General features: G+C 34.6%; 1 protein-coding gene across 1 annotated transcript in view; it reads left to right on the forward strand.

Annotated features, from left to right (window-relative positions):
• LOC145244699 (dynein axonemal heavy chain 3-like) overlaps positions 1–20205 on the forward strand; it is a 382877-nt gene that overhangs the window by 266541 nt on the left and 96131 nt on the right. The window contains exons 55-57 of the mRNA XM_080107154.1: positions 1580–1651; positions 7054–7254; positions 14457–14612. Of these exons, the coding sequence (XP_079963280.1) occupies positions 1580–1651; positions 7054–7254; positions 14457–14612 (429 nt within the window). The remainder of the gene's footprint in view (positions 1–1579; positions 1652–7053; positions 7255–14456; positions 14613–20205) is intronic.

The following is a 20205-nucleotide window of genomic DNA, read 5'->3' on the forward strand; positions in this document are numbered from 1 at the left end:
TAGTTTAAGACACAAAAGTGAAGTATAATAATTCAATTGGGATCTAAACAAACATTTATTATTTTATTTCAAACATCCCTGTCTTATCAACGAACCTGCTGTTGATTTATACGTCACGCCTTTCTGCTTGTGTGGTGACAAAACTTCTCAAATGCACTTGTAATATTAGGCTGTATGAAAGTGTTAACTTTGATCGAAATTGAACTGCTCTCTATTTAATCGAAATTTTCGATACTAATGGGGTATATTTCAAGACAACACCTAAGAACACCCCAAGGCACAAAAAGTATATTTGTGTGAAATTTAAAAATTAAATAAATATAAATATATATATAAAGCGAGAACGAAGAAAGTGCTCAATAGATAAGTTGTGGGTGAAAGAAAAAAGATTTGGTTCAATTTCGATCAATATTAAGAAAACCATTTTTTTTGTATTATTTTTAATGCAAAGCGATGGCTAAAAATGGCATCCATAAAATCGTTAATAAAATTCACAAATCTTTTCTGCCATCCAACCATATTTGGTAGAGATAAACTACAATCTATTGGTACTGACTTGTCTACTACGTTGTAATCATGAATGTCTAACAATCTTAGTGTTATCACTTGGGGCACTTTGATGATCGCCTCATCAGTGAGAGGTAAAGGAGAGTAGAAAGTTGAAAATGAGTTTACTTCTGACAGCCTCGTTACTCTCCTCCCCTTATACTGTCCTTTACCTCTCAAATTTCATGAGCGATGTTTCTGTCCAAGGGAGAAGTATTGATGGTTTCAAGTGTCTTCATGGCTTGTCTGGAAACATTTTCATAAAAATAAAATCTGAATGGGCCTTTGTAACAGAGGGAGTATTGACGCGTATCAAAATATCAACAGCAGCAGCCGAAGGATAGCTGACTATGAAAAATATTAGTAGCAGCCCTTAATACACGTTTGCAAATTAGCAAGTGTACGAGAGCTTGTACACCACGTGGTCGATAAAAGAAGTAAGTTGCGTGCCGGGGAAGATGAGGGCTAAAAAGCGCTAGCGTCCCGTGGTGGGGACAGAGACATTTAAAAAGCACATGTGTGTGCGAAAAAAAAAAACTTTGGAAAATAATGAGATACTTTTTTTTTAAGAACCACGAATAAATGCAGTTCATTAGCACTAAAAAGAAAAAAAATGGCGAGGCTAATTTTTATTTTTTTTGTTTGTTTGTTTTTCCTGCGACGTTAAACCTAAACTTAACCGAGTTATAACCCTCCCCCCCCCAAAAAAAAATTATTTGTGGATTTCTCTCAAAGATAATGTCTATCAAACAGTATTTTCATAATCCCTGAGCCGAAGACACATAGCAATCAAAACGTATTTGTTCGTAATAATTATTAATCTATTCGAATACATTAAATGTATTATTTACATGCTTTATTATTCGTCTCACGATCAGGTGTTAAAAAAACGTGACTGTCTGATGAAGGGAAATATTATTAAGCTTCTTTTTAATGAAATTTTCTATTAAAGCAAAATCACATTCGTCATTTTTGTTTGTTTTCCGTAAAAATAAAATGTTTGTCTCATTTTTTATTTTCTTGAAAAAAAAAGGGGATCAAACCTGAAAAAAAGATTGACCAAAATGGTAAAAATGTTGAAGATTATTGGAGCGCTGCTAAAAAAGTAAGTTCCCTTTTTTTAACATTTCATCTTTTGATTATCTTGTTTTTAGGTTTTTTTCATCTTCTTAGTTCGTTTATCTATAATTGTTGTATCGTCGATTGGAAAAGAATACACAGATATCGGACAGATTTATTCCGTTATGTACAATAACAGAAGTCCATGTCAGGTAGAAACAACTAGTGGGTCCTCTAATAAACCGCTAAGTGTTTGCATATATACTAGCAGCGAGACCCGAGGTGCTCAGGATTGGCGCTCAACGAATGCTACACACTTTCATATCTTATTGTCATCGAAATTTGTGACATCGCCCACTTTTCAATCAAATCGATTGCCTGCTCTGTTTGGGGACCCATTGCTGTGCACCGAGAAGAAGCTTCACATACTTCCCCGCAGTGATTTAGTTCAAAATATATTGCAATCTACATTGCACTCTGGAGATCATTCTGTTGATTTTATGAAATTATTTTTATATCTAATAGCTTGGTTTAAAGTTTAAAATTCAAAAGAAAAATATCATGCTTCACTTATGCTTTAAACAGAAACATTCATTTCGAACGTGCCAATGTCATATCAAAGAACCGCCTGTTGATTATATATGCTGGGCATTTCTGCTTGTGCGGTAATAAAACTTCTCAGATGCACTTGTTATGCTGTATAAGGCGTTTACTTTAATCATAATCGCCCGTTCTTCTGATATTTTCGATTATTGGTTATCGAAGACATTACGATAAATACCTATCTAAGAACATTTCAGGTATTTCCACATTAAAATTAATTTCGAATTTTTATTTTATTCTTTACTATTAATTGATTAGCATCAATATTTAAACAATTCCGATTTCATAAAATTATTTGATTACGAAATTAAAGTCACTAACATTTATTTGCGTTTCTGAAGAACAAATTATTTCTTTCTTTTACTGTCGGGAAACGCCTAGTAATGCCGATTGGAAAAATATACACAGATCTCTACAATTATATAAAAGTAATTTGTGTGTGTGTGTTTCTTCCTTATAAGTTCCGAAACCTATAGGTTATTTTGCAAATTTCATGCAAAGATAATTCATATATCTGGCAGTGTTCTTTTCAATATATATATATATATATATATATATATATATATATATATATATATATATATATATATATATATATAAGATATATTTTATCCAGAAATTCATCCGATAAGTATCCAAAATCGAAAAAATCCAATCCTAAAAATAGTCTTTTGTTCTTATAGATAAAAAAAAAATACAGTGCACAATTTTACGTCACACCAGCAAAGGGAGATAATAAAATCTCAGTAAATAATTTCTTCTTATAAAAATCTGGACTGTTGTCATCTGCAGACATAGCTCAGTGGTAGAGCATTTGACTACAGATCAAATGATCTCGTGTTCAAGCCTGGATTTCTTTCATTGTTTTTTCTTATTAATGAGTTCAATTTACGATAAAAGAGGAGAAACATTTAAAATCGCCGAAAATCATTTCTTCATTTGTATATTTTAAAACTAAACATGAATAAGAAGTGACTTTTCCAGGGCATTCATTGTCAAGCCCAAATATAAGCTGACATGATCGTGGAAACAAAGACAGACGGAATTTGATGACAGCATTATTATTGTTTTTTATTTTTTTATGTTTTTTACCAATTAGTCCACCAAGCAAATTAGTCTTCTTGATATATAATGTTCAATAGAGGATTGATTCTATAATAATACATATGCAAGCTGCATAAATTAATATATCAGCTTCAAGCTAGTATAAAATAATGAAGAGGTTTAGGTAAAATAATAACACGCTGTGCCGGGTCGCAACGACTCTTAAGTGAGTTGAGCAGTAAACCGCCATGTTTGCATACTAACTTCAACTGTCCTCAACATTTTTTTTTATCTCATTACGTATGCGTGAACAGAAGAAAACATTTATAAACATATTGAGTTATTTCTATACGTAAGGTTCTCATAAAAATTCCACTTTGTCCGAGAATCCAAGTTATGAAAATTATTGTCGAAATTAGTAACATATCCAAGAAGTATGAAAAATGATGAAATGTGTGTTACTTGATTGGCGTGTTTGTAATGAAATAATAAGCCCAGACAATATATAAAAGTTCTTATATTAGTAGGAGGGGGCATAATGTGGGTTCATAAAACATGATTGTCGAAATTAGTAACATATCCAAGAATTATGAAAATTGATGAAATGTGAGTTAATTGATTGGTGTGTTTGTAATGAAATAATCAGCTCAGGCAATATATCAAAGTTATTATTTTAGTAAGGCGAAGCTGTAAGGTGTGTCAAACTTTTGAAAAATTATTATCGAAATAAGTAACATATCCAAGATATATGAAAAATGATTAAATGTTTGTTAATTGATTGGTGTTTTTTAATGAAATAATCAGTCCAGGCAATATATCAAACTTATTATTTTAGTAAGGTGAGGCTGTAAGATGTGTTAAACTTTTGAAAAATTATTATCAAAATAAGTAACATATTCAAGAATTATGAAAAATGATTAAATGTTTGTTAATTACTTGGTGTGTTTGTAATGAAATGATCAGCTCAGAAATATATCAAAGTTGTTATTTTAGTAAGAGAGGGCGATAAAGTGTGCTTAAATTATGAAAAATTATTGTAAAAATTAGTGACATTTCCAAGAATTACGAAAAATGATAAATGTGAGTTAATTAATTGGTGTATTTATAATAAAATAATCAGCCCAGGAATATATAAAAGTTATTATGTTAGTAAGAGAGGGCGATGAGGATGGTTTTAATTATGAAAATGATAGTCGAAATTATTAACATATCCGAGAATTATGAAAAATGATACGTGATTTAATGCATTAGTGTGTTTGCAATGAAATAATCAGCCCAGACAATATATCAAAGTTATTATTTTAGTATGAGAGAGCGATAGGGGTTGTTTTAATTACAAGAAAATTATGGTCGAAAAGAGTAACATATCCAAGAATTACGAAAAATGATGAAATGTGAGTTTATTGATTGGTGTGTTTATAATAAAATAATCAGTCCAGGCAATATATCAAAGTTATTATGTTAGTAAGATATGGCGATAAGGATGGTTTAAATAATGAAAAATGATTTTCAAAATTAGTAACATATCCAAGACATATGAAAACTTATAATATGTGATTTAATGCATTAGTGTGTTTGCAATGAAATAATCAGACCAGACTATATATAAACGTTATTATTTTAGTAAGGGGAAGAGCGATAATGTCGGTTAAAATGATCAAAAATGATTGTCGAAATAAGTAACATACCCAAGAATTATGAAAAATGATGAAATGTGAATTAATTGATTCGTGTTTTGTAATGAAATAATCAGCCCAGACAATATATCAAAGTTATTATTTTAGTAAAGGTGGGAGCTATATAAAGTGTGTTTAACTTATGAAAAATTATTGTCGAAATTAGTAACATATCCAAGAATTATGGAAATTGATGAAATGTGAGTTGATTGAGTGGTGTGTTTGTAATGAAATAATCTTCCTAGACAATATATCAAAGTAATTATTTTAGTAAGGTGTGCCATATGATAAGTTTAAATATATCAACTTTATTATTTTAGTAAGGGGAGCGATACAGTTTTAATAAAAGGGCTAGAATAATATTATTGTGCCTTCCTTCATGCTGAACAGAACGTCCACAGAATGCTCAGTAACAATATATTACATATGAAAAAAGCTGCTGTGGAATTTCCACAGGTCCCGCTAGTTATTATTATTATTATTATTAGTAGTAGTAGTAGTAGTACTACTACTACTACTACTAGTAGTAGTAGTAGTAACAACAACAACAACAACAACAATTATTATTATTATTATTATTATTATTAGTAGTAGTAGTAGTAGTAGTAGTACTACTACTACTACTACTACTAATAATAATTATTATTATTATTATTATTATTATTATTAGTAGTAGTAGTAGTACTACTACTACTACTACTAGTAGTAGTAGTAGTAACAACAACAACAACAATTATTATTATTATTATTATTATTATTATTATTATTCGCAAAGGAATTTACTTTATTGTAACAGCTGATTACCATTGATTTTTCACTGGCAACGCTCATTGCACTTCCCTAGAATTTGGATGGCAACAAGCCTTTCCAAGTTCCTCTTCGTACTAATCCAGTGGTTAGTGCTTTCATTCCTCAGTTTTTCTATCCACCTTGACTCTTCGAATATTCGTGCAGTGCCAGTCGTGTATACACCAGTTTCCTTTTGGGAAAGGCGAGGAAAAGAAAAGGGGAGAGGAAAAGAGAGGGTTATTATTATTATTATTATTATTATTATTATTATTATTATTATTATTACTATTAACTCACTAAGAGTATTCGCACAAGTCTTCATCAAAGATTGAGAACAAATTGTGGTGTTCTCGGGAGTCTAAATGACAACAAGTCTCCCCAGATTTCCAGTACTCTCGACCTCTTTCGATAACCTTTGCAAATATTTTGCGTTATCGCAGCAGCCACTCATAACTGATTTCTCGTTGGCTACGACCATTCGTCTTTACTGAAATTTAGATGGCAATAAGCCTCCCCAAGGTCCTAGTCTTCCTTGCACATTTACAGCGGAGGTCTGACTAGTGCTTTCTCTCCTCGATCTTTCCCTCTTCCTTTACCTTCATTATTTAGTGTGCTGCCTGTTTATGGTCACACACACACACACACACACACACACACACACACACACACACACACACACACACACACACACAAATAGGCGCAATTTTTTCCATTCATACAGTTTCAGTTTTCACAATTTTATGTGATGTTACTTTGTGTTTTGCATCTGTAGCCGTTTCTGTGTCCAGTTTGTGTGTAGTTTATGTGTTGTGTTAGTTTCCACATTCAAGGGGTTTCCTTAATATTTCTACAGTTTTCATTATTGAAATTCGTATTATTTTCTAAGTCATCATTCTGATTCCAATCACTCCCATTCTTTTTTTCAAGTTTTTGGTATTGTTCCATGCGCTCCTTTCTATTAGTTATGTTATTTTACTTTCTTCATTCTCCAGATTCCTTTGAGCTCTCTGGCCAGTTCTATGTATTTGCTTCTCATTCTCCTTGATTTTCAGCCTGTGGTCTGCTGGCACGGCAAAACTACAATTTGGCAAAACTTTTCCTTCTTGTCAACTATTATTCTTCTTCTTCTTCTTCTTCTTCTTCTTCTTCTTCTTCTTCTTCTTCTTATTATTATTATTATTATTAATGTTATTATTATTATTATTATTATTAATGTTATTATTATTATTATTATTATCATCATCATCATCATCATCATCATCATCATCATCATCATCATCGACGTCGTCGTCGTCGTCGTCGTCGTGTTATTTTATTTTCATTATTTTATTTTCAGATGTTGGGAGATATGAAGTTTCTAGATTCCTTGAAAGAATACGATAAAGATAATATTCCAAGTAATATTATTAAAAAAGTTCGTGAAAAATACATCACAAATAAAGATTTTGATCCAAGCATTATCAAAAACGTCTCCTCGGCGTGTGAAGGACTTTGTAAATGGATTCGCGCTGTTGATATATACGACAGTGTTATTAAGGTAAGCGTTTGTTTTTACAACGGGGATATTAATTAAACGATTAAAATTCTTACACTAGAAATCTATTCGAATACATTAAATGTGTTATTTACATGCTTTATTATTCGTCTCACGATCAGGTGTTAAAAAAACGTGACTGTCTGATGAAGGGAAAAATATTTAGTCCAATTTAGACGTGCTTTTGAAGATCATCTCCCAAACCACATTGAGCACCGGATATATATATATATATATATATATATATATATATATATATATATATATATATATATATATATATATATATATATATATATATATATATATATATATATATATATCTTCCCTCTTTCTCTTTCCTGATCTTTCTTATTTATATTTATGTCTCGGAGTGAAAAGCATATCTTATTTTTCTTTTATTAATATTATTGGAATCTTTTCTTTATTCCTTGTACACATTTTTGTGAATTATTCCATGGATTTCTGACTTTGGATTATTATGGACCATCTTCTTCCAAATATGGGATTTCCTGGGATTTTACTTGTACAAATGGAAATTCTTTTAACTTTCTTGAAGATTTACATTTGGATTTTACCATCACTGGATTTTTTTTATTTTCCATCAGACTATCCATTCATGTGTAATCAACTTTTTTCTTCACTATATTCCCTCTGCTTCACTTTTTTGTTTTCAAGTAAGATCGTTGACATACCTGTTGTTTCATCAAATACTTCTGCATGCAAAATCCAATCCAGCATTTTGATAATTCCTACACTCTGATGAGAAGGAAAGTATTTCTTCAAAACTCCGCGGATTAAGGACTATCCATTTATCTAGTGTTTTCTTTTCAGATTAAATATGTTTTTAACTCATTTCAAAGTGTTTTTTTAACATATTTTATTAACTATTTGCTCGTATATATATATATATATATATATATATATATATATATATATATATATATATATATATATATATATATATATAATGAGTTTTGGAAGCTTTTTAATCTTAAAAAAAATGTTAAACATGTTTATAAAAAAATAAATTTTTAGTCCTTCATTGGAAAATTATTTTGTCAGTAAGTCATTTAATTTTCTGTAATCGCTGAACGAACCTGCTTTCTTGAACTAACAATAGTCCTACGTTTTCAGGGATCATCAGTTGTTTACCATAAAACACTGTTTCGAGGATTTAAAAAACAAAACATTTTATTAAATTATGGCTCTCCAGCGGTGTTAATCAAATACCAACTCCCCTTGATAAAAGAACAACAAATGTTTCTGATAATGGATCCAATTTTTTTTGCTTCAGATTAATTAGACTAACCTATCCATGTTATTATTTTTTCAATTCTTACCTGCGTCATTCGTCCTTGTTTCCGAAAAGAAATATTTTTATTTTACAAAACTACTACATTTATATAATTCAGACAAATCCACTATACATATTTATCACCCCTTTGTTATTAATATTTTATTTATATATTTACATTCTTATTTGCTAATCATCTCTTTATATTTATTAGTTTATTAAAAATATATAAAAAGTTTCCAAAATTATAAATATATATTTATAATTTTGGAAACTTTTTATATATTTATAGATTTTTTTACACATCACTAAAGTAGTTTGGTATTTCCTCTATTAATCTCCTTTGATTACTTTTATATGGTTTAAAAGCGTCAGAATAACAAACCAATGCTTTATTCAAGAGTTTAAATATTCTATTTTTATTGGCAACTTGTTTAACATTCTTATTACTAAGTTAAAGACTGGCGTATAAAATCTTTTACTTTCAAAGCAGCGCGAGCTATTCTTATAAATTCGGACATAATGCACCCATAAAATATATACATAGTCCATTTGATATTTTTATGTGGCATACGCACTATTTTAAAGGGGAAGGAGTTTATTTTATCAAACATTTTATAGATAAAAATTCTATCCACAATTTTTATATCTAAATCCAGAAATGTAATTTGAGTTCCTCTGTGCTCACAATTTAATTTTAACGCCTTTGAATATATTAGATGTTTATTTTTTTCAAATTCTCCGGTATCATTTATGCTTATAAAGCCGTTGATAAATCTGATTTTAAATTCCAATTAAATAACATGTTGGTTACCGTTTATTTTTTTCAGCATGTTAAAATGTTCAATTTTTGATAACACCTGTTTTGTAGCGCAGAAGCAATTATATAATCATTCTGCCAAGTTTTGAATATTTTCCGCCCTGACTCATCAGCAAAATAAGAACTCATTAAATTTAAAAAGAAAAGAGAAAACAATTTTGGGCACAATTACATGAATCGAAAAAGTAGTTACATCGTACTTTATGATATTTACGCCATATTTGTTTTTTTATGACACAGCTAGCATGCTTTATTAACATATTAATATCAAGTATTCATATTGTTTTAATCAACACTAAAAATATCTGATCTAATACATTTAAAAAGTTATTCTTTAGAAATAGTCAATATTTATTGTCTAATGGTTATGTATAGAATATGTGTACTTGGGTTTTTATACAGATGTGAAACTAATTTTCAATTTATGGAATTTGTTTACGTTATTTCAGTTTATTAAAATATGATCGGCCTTAACGTAAATATTACAATGAATATTTATATTAGATATACTTCTATATTTAAACAGGTATATTTTCATTAGTTAATGTTGGGAACGCACTCCCAATGCCTGGAATAATAAACTATTACATGACGTCACTTCCGTCTATGACGTCAATTCTGGGTAACGGGGACCGGTTAACAAAGTAAGAATGACACGCGGAAAGTATGCAGTTGAGCAGAGATATTTCATTTTTTCATGTATTTTCATTAATACATATTTATTAAACTGTTATTGTGTTCTTCCTCGTCAATTATTAAAATACTAACATCACAACAGTTCTTCAACTGCTTAGACATGATACTATGAGCGGCTCTCCTACACCAAACCCGATGCACACCTACCCAGGATTGCTGCAAGACAACAAAATATAAGATAGGAACATATGGTGCATTTCCTTATTTTTTACAATTGTTTCATAATTATTTGGACAAATTTAAATATATCATTTAAAAACATTCCAAAAATAGCTACTCTTCAGACACATTTGTTATGCACACATAGATATATGCATAATCCTTATTTTCAGGGATCTCACCTCGTACTCATCCACTTTATTTTATTTTTTGTACATTTTTTGATTGCCTTCAAGTTGAATATGTGCTCCATATTTTCGTATTTCTTATTTTTATATGATACTTCAACAATTTCCTATTTTTATATTAATTTAATCTTTTAATGCTTTTTTGTAATTCTTATAATTTATCCTTTCAGATTTATTATTTTATTAATTTATTCCCCAAATCCTAATCCACACGTTCAAATATTAGTTTCTATTTATATGTCCAATTATTTTTATATCAATTAGCCTCAGTTTCGTATGACTTTTTATTTACATTTTATGATATGTTTGTTGATTTTTTCTTCTCGTGCTATTTTTTAGGAAAAAACTTTAACCAATAAAAATAATAATAAATTTATCTTCATCCCATTTGTTATGTGAATAATTTAAATGTTAAATGGATCTTTTCAAGTATTATCTTAATAAACCTTTTATTTTTATATTCTAATCTTTACTATTCCGTATCATATATATATATATATATATATATATATATATATATGTATATATATATATATATATATATATATATATATATATATATATATATATGAAACTAAACCAAAGGGAAGAGAGGCCTCTCCCGTCTTGGATGACAACCTTCCTAGAGCTGGTGACTCAAACAAATTACCGGTCTGCAAACCTAAATTGCTTAAGGAGTAGATTGGCTATGTCTATCGCCCGGCTTCCATACTCCTTCTTTGCCTATTAGTCAGGCGCAGAGACACTATCACAGTGAATCGACAAAACAGTGGGAGATCTTGTTTCTTGTCTAGGGCAATGAATGCCTTTTCCCCACTCCCAACACATCCCACCCCTCATAACTGGGCACTTGGGAGTGCTTGAGTACCACACATGCCTGTGCAATTAGATTGGGGTGACCTTCTTCTGATGGGCTGAGGGTACCGGATTGACAGTTCCTGGCTGCTGTTTCCGACTGGTAGTACAGGTGCCCTAACTCTTTGGTAGCGCTTAAAGCAGTTGCTCCATCAACAGTTGTATAATATCGGGATGTTTGTAGTGCCATGTAACGCATGGAAAGGGACCCTGCACGCATCCCCGATGAGCGTTCCTGAGGCCACAGTCCTAGTTGAAGAAAGGTCAGCTAATGGTCTACTTGTGTTGCATATCTGATACCCTGAATAACTTCTTGTTCAGCCCCCTTACCTAACTGAAACTCTTTAAAAACATGATGGTAGGACAATAAAAAAAATAAGCTTAAACCAGGTCTAGGGACAAACAAATCCAACTTGCCTCTTCCCTTGAGACTTGCATTCACTAATATCCGTGGGCTTAGAACTAATTTAGCTGATGTTGAAGCATTTCTCCTAACAAATACCCCGGATATCTTGGCACTAAGCAAGACTAACCTACACTCCTCTATCCCCTCTAACGACTTTAACATACAACATAACATAAGCTACTTTTATTTTCTCTACCGCTCTCCCTCGACCCAGGACTGCATCATAATAAACAAAGTCTCTAACAGCAGAGACACAGCACTCTCCCTCGACACTAGCGCACAAGCACATGCATTTGGTGACTTTAATGTTCACCAAAAAAACTGGCTTGGATTCTCTACTCACTCAGATGCAGCGGGCAGCTCAACACATAGCTTCTCTATATCTCACTCCCTATCACAAATGGTTACGTTTCCAACCCGTTTCCCTGACCAACAAGAACAACACGCATCACTTCTAGATCTGTTTCTGACATATGTTCCCGAGGATTGTATAACAAATGCTGACAGCGCACTCGGGAATACTGATCATGCGGTGATAATAGTCGAAATCGCCCTAAACTCTAGACCCAAAACTGAAGAACCAATGCTTAAAACAACGAGATATTATAGAAGGATGACTGGGAAGCCATCAGAGATCTTATCAGAGATGGCCCGTGGGGAAATATATTTTCTCTTCCTGCTGAACAGTGCGCAAATGAGACCAGTGAATGGTTCAAAACAGCAATTGAAGCACATGTTCCTATGCGGAAATTTTATAGCAAGCCCCACTCTCATCAATGGTTTACTTCTACCTGCACAACTGCCATTGCTCAAATGCAGCATGCATACCGCAGATTAAACGGACATAAGTCCAGTTCAAACAGACAGAAGTACATAGAAGCTAGAAGTAACATTAAGAAAGAAATAGCGACTGCTAAGAGAGAATTTACGAAACCACTAAAAACGCATCGAAGCACAAAAATTAGGAACTCGTGACTTCTGGAAAATCTACAACAGTATAGTAAATAATGGGCAATCAACAATTCCCCCACTAACCAACAATCACGAGGTTGTTTGCTTAGCAATCGACAAGGCTAATATGCTTACCACCCGGTTTGCCTCCAACTCCACACTGGACCCTGCCACCTCCCTGCCTGACTCCTTTGCAGACAGACACCACACTAGACGATCTAAAATCACCCCTGCTCAGGTGCATGCTATCATAAGAAACCCTGGCACTTCAAAAGCATATGGAACTGATCTCATCCCAGCTGTGCTATTAAAAAATGCGCCGCCGAAGTAGCTCCAGTCCTCTCCAAACTCTACAACAAATGCCTTAATGAATCATGCTTTCCAGGCTGTTGGAAAACTGCTTCTGTGGTACCAGTATTCAAGAATTCTGGGGAAAGAACTGACCCATCAAATTATCGCCCCATTAGCCTCCTCCCACTTTTCGCCAAAATATTTGAGACCATAATTAACCAAACTCTAGTCCGTGACCTTACAGATGCTAAACTTTTGACTGACAAATAATATGGATTCAGACAAGCCCGTTCCACAGCAGAAATCCTAACTGTAATCTCTGAACGTATATACCAGTCACTGGACAAAGCGGGGGAGGTCAGAAAGGTAGCTCTACATATATATCTAAGGCTTTCGACAGGGTATGCCTGTGAGATGGGTATATATGCTGATGAAACTACACTCTATAACAGGCATGACAGAAAAACAAATGAACACATATCTAAAGAAATGGCAGAAACACTAGAGAATGACCTCCAATCTGTAGTGGAATTGGGACAGAAATGGATGGTCACATTCAATGCTGCCAAGACTAAACTTGTTTCCTTCAATAATTACAAGAAAACTTCTCTGCCACCAATAGCAATGGCCAGTGACTCCCTGTCTGAGAGTAATCTTTCAAACTGCTTCAAACTGCTTGGCCTAACGTTCACAGGAAACATGAGTTAGAACAATTACATTAAAAACATTGCCAGGGCAGCTGCGAAGAAGGTGGGCCCTCTCTACCGTGCTAGAAAACTACTGACACCTGAAAGTATCCTGTATCTCTATAAGGCCACCATTCGCCCATATATGGAGCATTGTTGTCACATCTGGGCTGATGCGTCTACTACTAGTCTCTCGCTCCTAGACGAGGTTAAAAAAAGAGTCGCCAATCTGATAGGCCCTGAACTAGCATCTAAGCTTCAGCCTCTGTCCCATCGACGAAATGTTGCATCCCTCTGCCTTTTCTACAAGTATTTTAATGGTGAATGCTCTGACGAACAGCAGACACTTGTGCCCTCACGACGTAGACACCCTCGACAAACCCGACAGGCAGCTAAATCGTCACCCCAACGCAGATGTAAAAGATCTTTCTACTCTAGTAGTTTCTTTCTTCCCCAGAAGAATATATATATATATATATATATATATATATATATATATATATATATATATATATATATATATATAATATTTCCTCTTGCCGAATCTAAATTTCTAGAAATCTTAAGCAAAGAATCCCTATTTATTTGCCTTTCCACAAGGATAAAGTTTTACAAAATTTTATCTTTTATGTAGAGAAAATTCATCTCTCGAAAAACAAGGCACCCTGGATTGAGAAAAATCATATAAAATCTTGTCCCAATCTAGAAGAAATTCTTTTTAATTGACTGATGACAGGATATATGAAGAGTGTTATTAAAAAATATACTACACGTTGCTGACAGCAAAAAAGAATAATCTTTAGAATATCTCATTCGAAATGACTGCCTAAAAGTTATCTCATAATCTTTTTTAAAGGTTGTCGCCCCAAAGAAAGAAAGTTTGTCTTCTGCCCAGAATATCTGGAAGACACAAATGGTGGAACTCAGCAAGAAACAGCAAGAACTGAAAGAAGTTTCCAATAAACTTGATTTGTTAAAAAAGAATCTGCAGATGAAACAAAAAGAAAAGCAGGTAATATATTTCTAGTTATAATACCTTTGCTATCATTATTTGTATTTATATGATTGACTTCTAAACTTAGCTGCTTTACGTAATGTGTCGCAGTGTTGGTTATATTGGGTTTAGCTTAGTCTTATATACGTAATAATCACGTAAACTCACCGGTTTCCGTTAGATCACCGAAGTTAAGAAAGGTTAAGCCTGGTCACCACTAAAATGGGTGACCATATTGGAAAACCGCCTCTGTGGTACCAGTCTTCAAGAATTCTGGTGAAAGAACTGACCAACCAAATTATCGCCCCATTAGCCTCCTCCCGCTTTTCGCCAAAATATGTGAGTCCTTAGTTAATCAAGCCCTAGTCCAGCACCTAACAGCTGCTAAACACCTGACTGACAAACAATATGGATTCAGGCAAGCCCGTTCAACAGCAGATATCTTAACTGTAGTTTCTGAACGTATATACCGTTCATTGGATAAAACAGGGGAGGGTAGAGCGGTGGCCCTTGATATATCTAAGGCTTTTGACAGGGTATGGCACGATGGTCTTCTAAGGAAAATTAGATCATATGGAATCACTGGAAGAATGTAATTAAATCCTTCTTAAGTAATAGAAAAATCAAAGTTGTCCTCGACGGTCGTACATCTAAACAATATGACATAAATGCAGGAGTACCTCAGGGGTCTATCCTTGGACCTCTATTATTCCTGATATTCATAAATGACCTCCCTGATAAAATTGTTTCGGAGATGGGTATATTTGCCGATGACACCACTCTCTATAACAGATATGAGGGGAAAACAAATGAACACATATCCAAGGAAATGGCAGAAACACTAGAGGATGACCTCCAATCCGTAGTGGAATGGGGACAAAAATGGATGGTCACATTCACTGCTGCTAAGACTAAGCTTGTTTCCTTTAATAACTGCAAGAAACCTTCTCTACCACCAATAGCAATGCCCAATGACTCTTTATCTGAAAGTACTTCTTTTAAACTCCTTGGCCTAACGTTTACAGGGAATATGAACTGGAATAGATATATTGAGAGCATTGCCAAGGCTGCTGCAAGGAAGGTTGGCTCCCTCTACCATGCTAGAAAACTACTTACGCCTGACAGTATCCTATATCTCTATAAGGCAACCATTCGCCCATGTATGGAGTACTATTGTCACATCTGGGCTGGTGCATCTGCTGCTTGTCTCTCGCTCCTGGACAGGGTTCAAAAGAGAGTCGCCAACCTGATAGGTCCTGAACTGTCATCTAGGCTTCAACCTCTGTCCCATCGACGAGATGTTGCATCCCTCTGCCTGTTCTACAAATACTTTAATGGTGAATGCTCTGACGAACTGCCAACACTTGTACCTCCCCGACCTAACTACCCCCGACAAATCCGACAAGCTACTAAGTCTCATCCCTTTATAGTAGAGATCCCTAGGCGCAAGAAAGCCTTTTACTCCAATAGTTTCTTCCCCAGAACTGCGGGTCTTTGGAACTCCCTTCTGGGATTCTGCTTTCCCAACTGCAATGATATGCAGAAGTTCAAGTGTAATGTTAACAAACATCTTTCTACTCATCTCCCTTCATAATGACCCCGCTAATTAAGTCCCTGATAGTAGCCCCCTGCTTCAAAGTGGGACTGTGCCTTGTTTGGGGTGAAAATTGAATTAAAAAAAAAATTAGGTGCTGTATGTCCTCTCCGCTTATCTCTTTATTGTTTCCAGTCGTTTCGGCCTACTCCTTGCAATTGGACTAAAGCAGTGCCGATTCAAGAGAGGTGTGGTTGGGGTTTGACCTTTACTCCTGATCTGAAATGGAACACGTACACCAAGTCTGTTGCCAAGGTCGCTGAAAAGATGATGAGATCCTTCTACCGCTCCAGAAGATATCTCACTACTGATGCAATTCTCTATCTATATAAAAGCCAAGTACGTCCAAGGATGGAATACTGCTGCCATATCTGGGCAGGAGCTGCTAAAACAGCCTATCCTGCCTTGACAGAGTACAAAATAGACTTCGTGGCTTAGTGGGGGATGCCCTTTTCTCTACCCTGCAACCTCTCTCCCACAGAAGAGACGTTGCGAGCTTATCCTTCTTTTATCGTAATTTCCATGGCAGGTGCTCGTCTGAACTCCAATCTCTGGTCCCCCCTCGCCAATCTTTCACGAAAAACACCCGTCTAGCTGAATCCACTGTGAAAAATTTCCCCCACTCTATATCTGTGCCTAAATCAAAACGTGGATTCCATGAACAAAGCTTCTTTCTTAGAACTGCACGCCTGTGGAACTCTGTTCCGTCTGCCTGCTTCCCACCGGACTACAACTTGGATGTGCTCAAGTCCAACGTTAACAAATTCCTAATGAACCGCCACCTTAAGTAAACACTTCATCAAATCTCCACACTAACCTACTGTACTTGCAATAACCCTTATCCCTGAGTGGCTTCCGGGCCTTGATAAGTGGTGACCACCGTGTAAAAAAACCCTTGTATCACAATTACACACGCAGGTACACTTACTGGGGCATCCATTGTCTCTTGAGATTGAACGGAAGTTTTATGGAAAAGTGAGAGGGGTAAAAAGATGAAAGCGTTCGTATATTTTAACCAATTTTTATCAAATTTTAATAATTATTATTAAGAATTAACATTTTCTCAGTTTTATTTCCTCTGGACATAATGTTTTTCTCTGGCAGATTTTTATGGTCATAATCTGGACACAGCTTCAAATTTGAAAAATAAAATATTTCACATTTGTATTGAATTTGATCCATAGACATAAGACATTAGCTTAACTTTTAAAATTTCGAAATCTTCAGGAATCGAGTTCATTTAATGAATTTTGATCCAAATTAAAATTATAATTCTGGACATAAAGTGCATCATCGTGATTTTAATCTTCGTGAAAGGAATATAAAATTGGTGCAAGGAAGAAATTTTACCCGCAATAATGGCATAGATAATCTGCTGATTTTCTTCCATAATTTGCATATTGAATTTATAAATTAAGAATGTAAAAATTCTTAAAATAAATACCGTAATAATTACCTGAAAAATATGCAATATCGGAAGTAGAGACAATTCTTGATATCCGGTTATGTAAAATTCAAAATTATACTATAACACATCCAATGATGAAACTCAGTTCAAAACTTTATATCATTTGATAATTTAAATATCACTTAGATAAATATGCAACAAAAGGTATACAGTAATATTTGCAGGATAAATAAAATGTTCAACTAATATAATTTATTTATCATATAATTTACAAAAATGAAATCAAAGCCAATTCCGTTCAATATCCATATTTCCACCTTTAGTATTCTTCATCTTGGTGTCCTTTATCATACTTCGCTCTCTGACTTTCTTCAGGTGAACTTTTTTTTTAGATTATAAACCACCATAGGATTTGTAACGCATTTCAGCATTAGAAACAATTCCGGTGCGACGAATTCGTTTTCTAAAGTATGCACACTGTTTTGAAGTTCTGAGTTCAATCCTGCTCAAAGGCAGCGATACGGTATGTTAATCGATAGAAGCTTATAATTGCAAGAGAATAAACCGTTCGCAAACCTGCAACAATTTACTTTAAAGCTGGAGCCATATTGAAAATAGCGATCGCCATTTTCTCTGTAGTTAAACGTAAGATCCGGATTAAACTTATCCACTTCTTATCTCACGAGTTTTAGCTTATAAAACAAACGTAAGTCACATGAACTTTTTTTACATTTTTAATTTTTTTTTGATTACATTTTCACCCCCAAACATTGCCACTATGTTGTAGGGGGCTACTATCAAGGACATAGGCATCAGGGGTACTGTGTAGGGAGTTGGGCAGCAATATGTCGGTTCAAGTTGCAATTGAACTTATGCATGTCAGTACAGTTGGGGAAGCAGAGACTGGCAGGGAATTCCAAAGTCTAGCTGTCCTGGGGAAGAAACTACTGGAGTAGAAGGCTCTCTTACATCAAGGGATCTCTGCTGTGAAGGGGTGGGATTTAGCTGCTTGTCGGGTTTGTAAGGGGTATTTACGTCGAGGGGGCACAAGTGCTTGCAGTTCGTCAAAGCATTCACCGGTAAATTACTTGTAGAACAGACAGAGGGATGCACCATTTCGTCGATGGGACAGAGGCTGAAGTTTAGATGACAGTTCAGGACCAATCAGATTGGCGACTCTCTTTTGAACCTTGTCTAAGAGCGAGAGACTAGTGGTAGATGCACGAGCCCAAATATGACAACAATACTCCATACATGGGCGAATGGTTGCCTTATAGAGGTATAGGATACTTTCGGGCGTTAGTATCTTTCTAGCACGGTAGAGAGAACCTACCTTCTTCGCAGCGGACCTGGCGATACTCTCGATGTAATTGTTCCAACTCATGTTTCCTGAGAGCGTTAGGCCGAGGAGTTTAAAAGATGTGCTTTCAGATAAAGAGTCATTGGCCATTTCTATTCGTGGTAGAGAAGGTTTCTTGTAATTATTGAAGGAAACGAGTTTAGTCTTTGCATCATTGAATGTGACCATCCATTTATGTCCCCATTCCACTACAGGTCGGGAGTTATCCTCTAATGCTTCTGCCATTTCTTTAGATATGTGTTCATTTGTTTTCCTGTCGTATCTGTTATAGAGTGTACTGTCATCAGTATATATATCCATCTTACAGACAATTTTGTCAGGGGGGTCATTTATGAATATTAGTAATAACAGAGGTCCCAGGATAGACCCCTGAGACACTCCCGCATTTATATCATATTGTTTAGATGTACGACCGTCGAGGACAACCTGGATTTTTCTCTTATCTAAGAAGGATTTAATTCTGTCATGAATTCTTCCAGTGATACCGTATGATCTGATTTTCCTGAGAAAACCTTCGTGTTATACCCTCCCCAGCTTTGTCCAGTGACTGGTATATACGTTCAGAGATTACAGTTAGGATATCTGCTGTTGAACGGGCTTGTCTAAATCTATATTGTCGGTCAATCAGAAGTTTAGCATCTGTAAGGTGATACACTAGAGCTTGGTTAATTATTGTCTCAAACATTTTGGCGAAAAGTGGGAGGAGGCTAATAGGGCGATAATTTACTGGGTCAGTTCTTTCGCCAGAATTCTTGAAAACTGGCACTACAGAAGCGGTTTTCCAGCAGGCAGGAAGGCAAGATTCATTATGGCATTTGTTGTAAAGTTTGGAAAGAACTGGAGCTACATCGGCGGTGCACTTTTTTAATAGCACAGCTGGGTCCACATTCTTTTGCAGTGTCAAGATTTCTTTTGATAGCATGCACCTGAGAAGGGGTGATTTTCAGATCGTCTAGTGTGGCGTCTGTCCACTAAGAAAAATCAGGGAGGGGGTGGTTGGCAGGGTCCAGTGTGGAGTTGGAGGCAAACCGACTGGCAAGCATGTTAGCCTTCTCGGTTGCAGAGCAAACAAGCTCATGATTGTTGGATAGTTGGGGAATTGTTGATTGCCCATTATTTACTACACTTTTGTAGATTTTCCAGAAGTCGCGGGTTCCTAATCTCTGTGCTTCGATGCGTTTTTTAGTGGTTTCCGTAAATTCTCTCTTAGCTGTCGCTATTTTTTCTTACAGTTATTTCTGGCTTCTAT

The sequence above is a fragment of the Euprymna scolopes genome, chromosome 1 (genome assembly GCF_053919585.1).
Source record: "Euprymna scolopes isolate OS-2025 chromosome 1, ASM5391958v1, whole genome shotgun sequence".
In the NCBI taxonomy this organism is placed as follows: Eukaryota; Metazoa; Mollusca; class Cephalopoda; order Sepiida; family Sepiolidae; genus Euprymna; species Euprymna scolopes.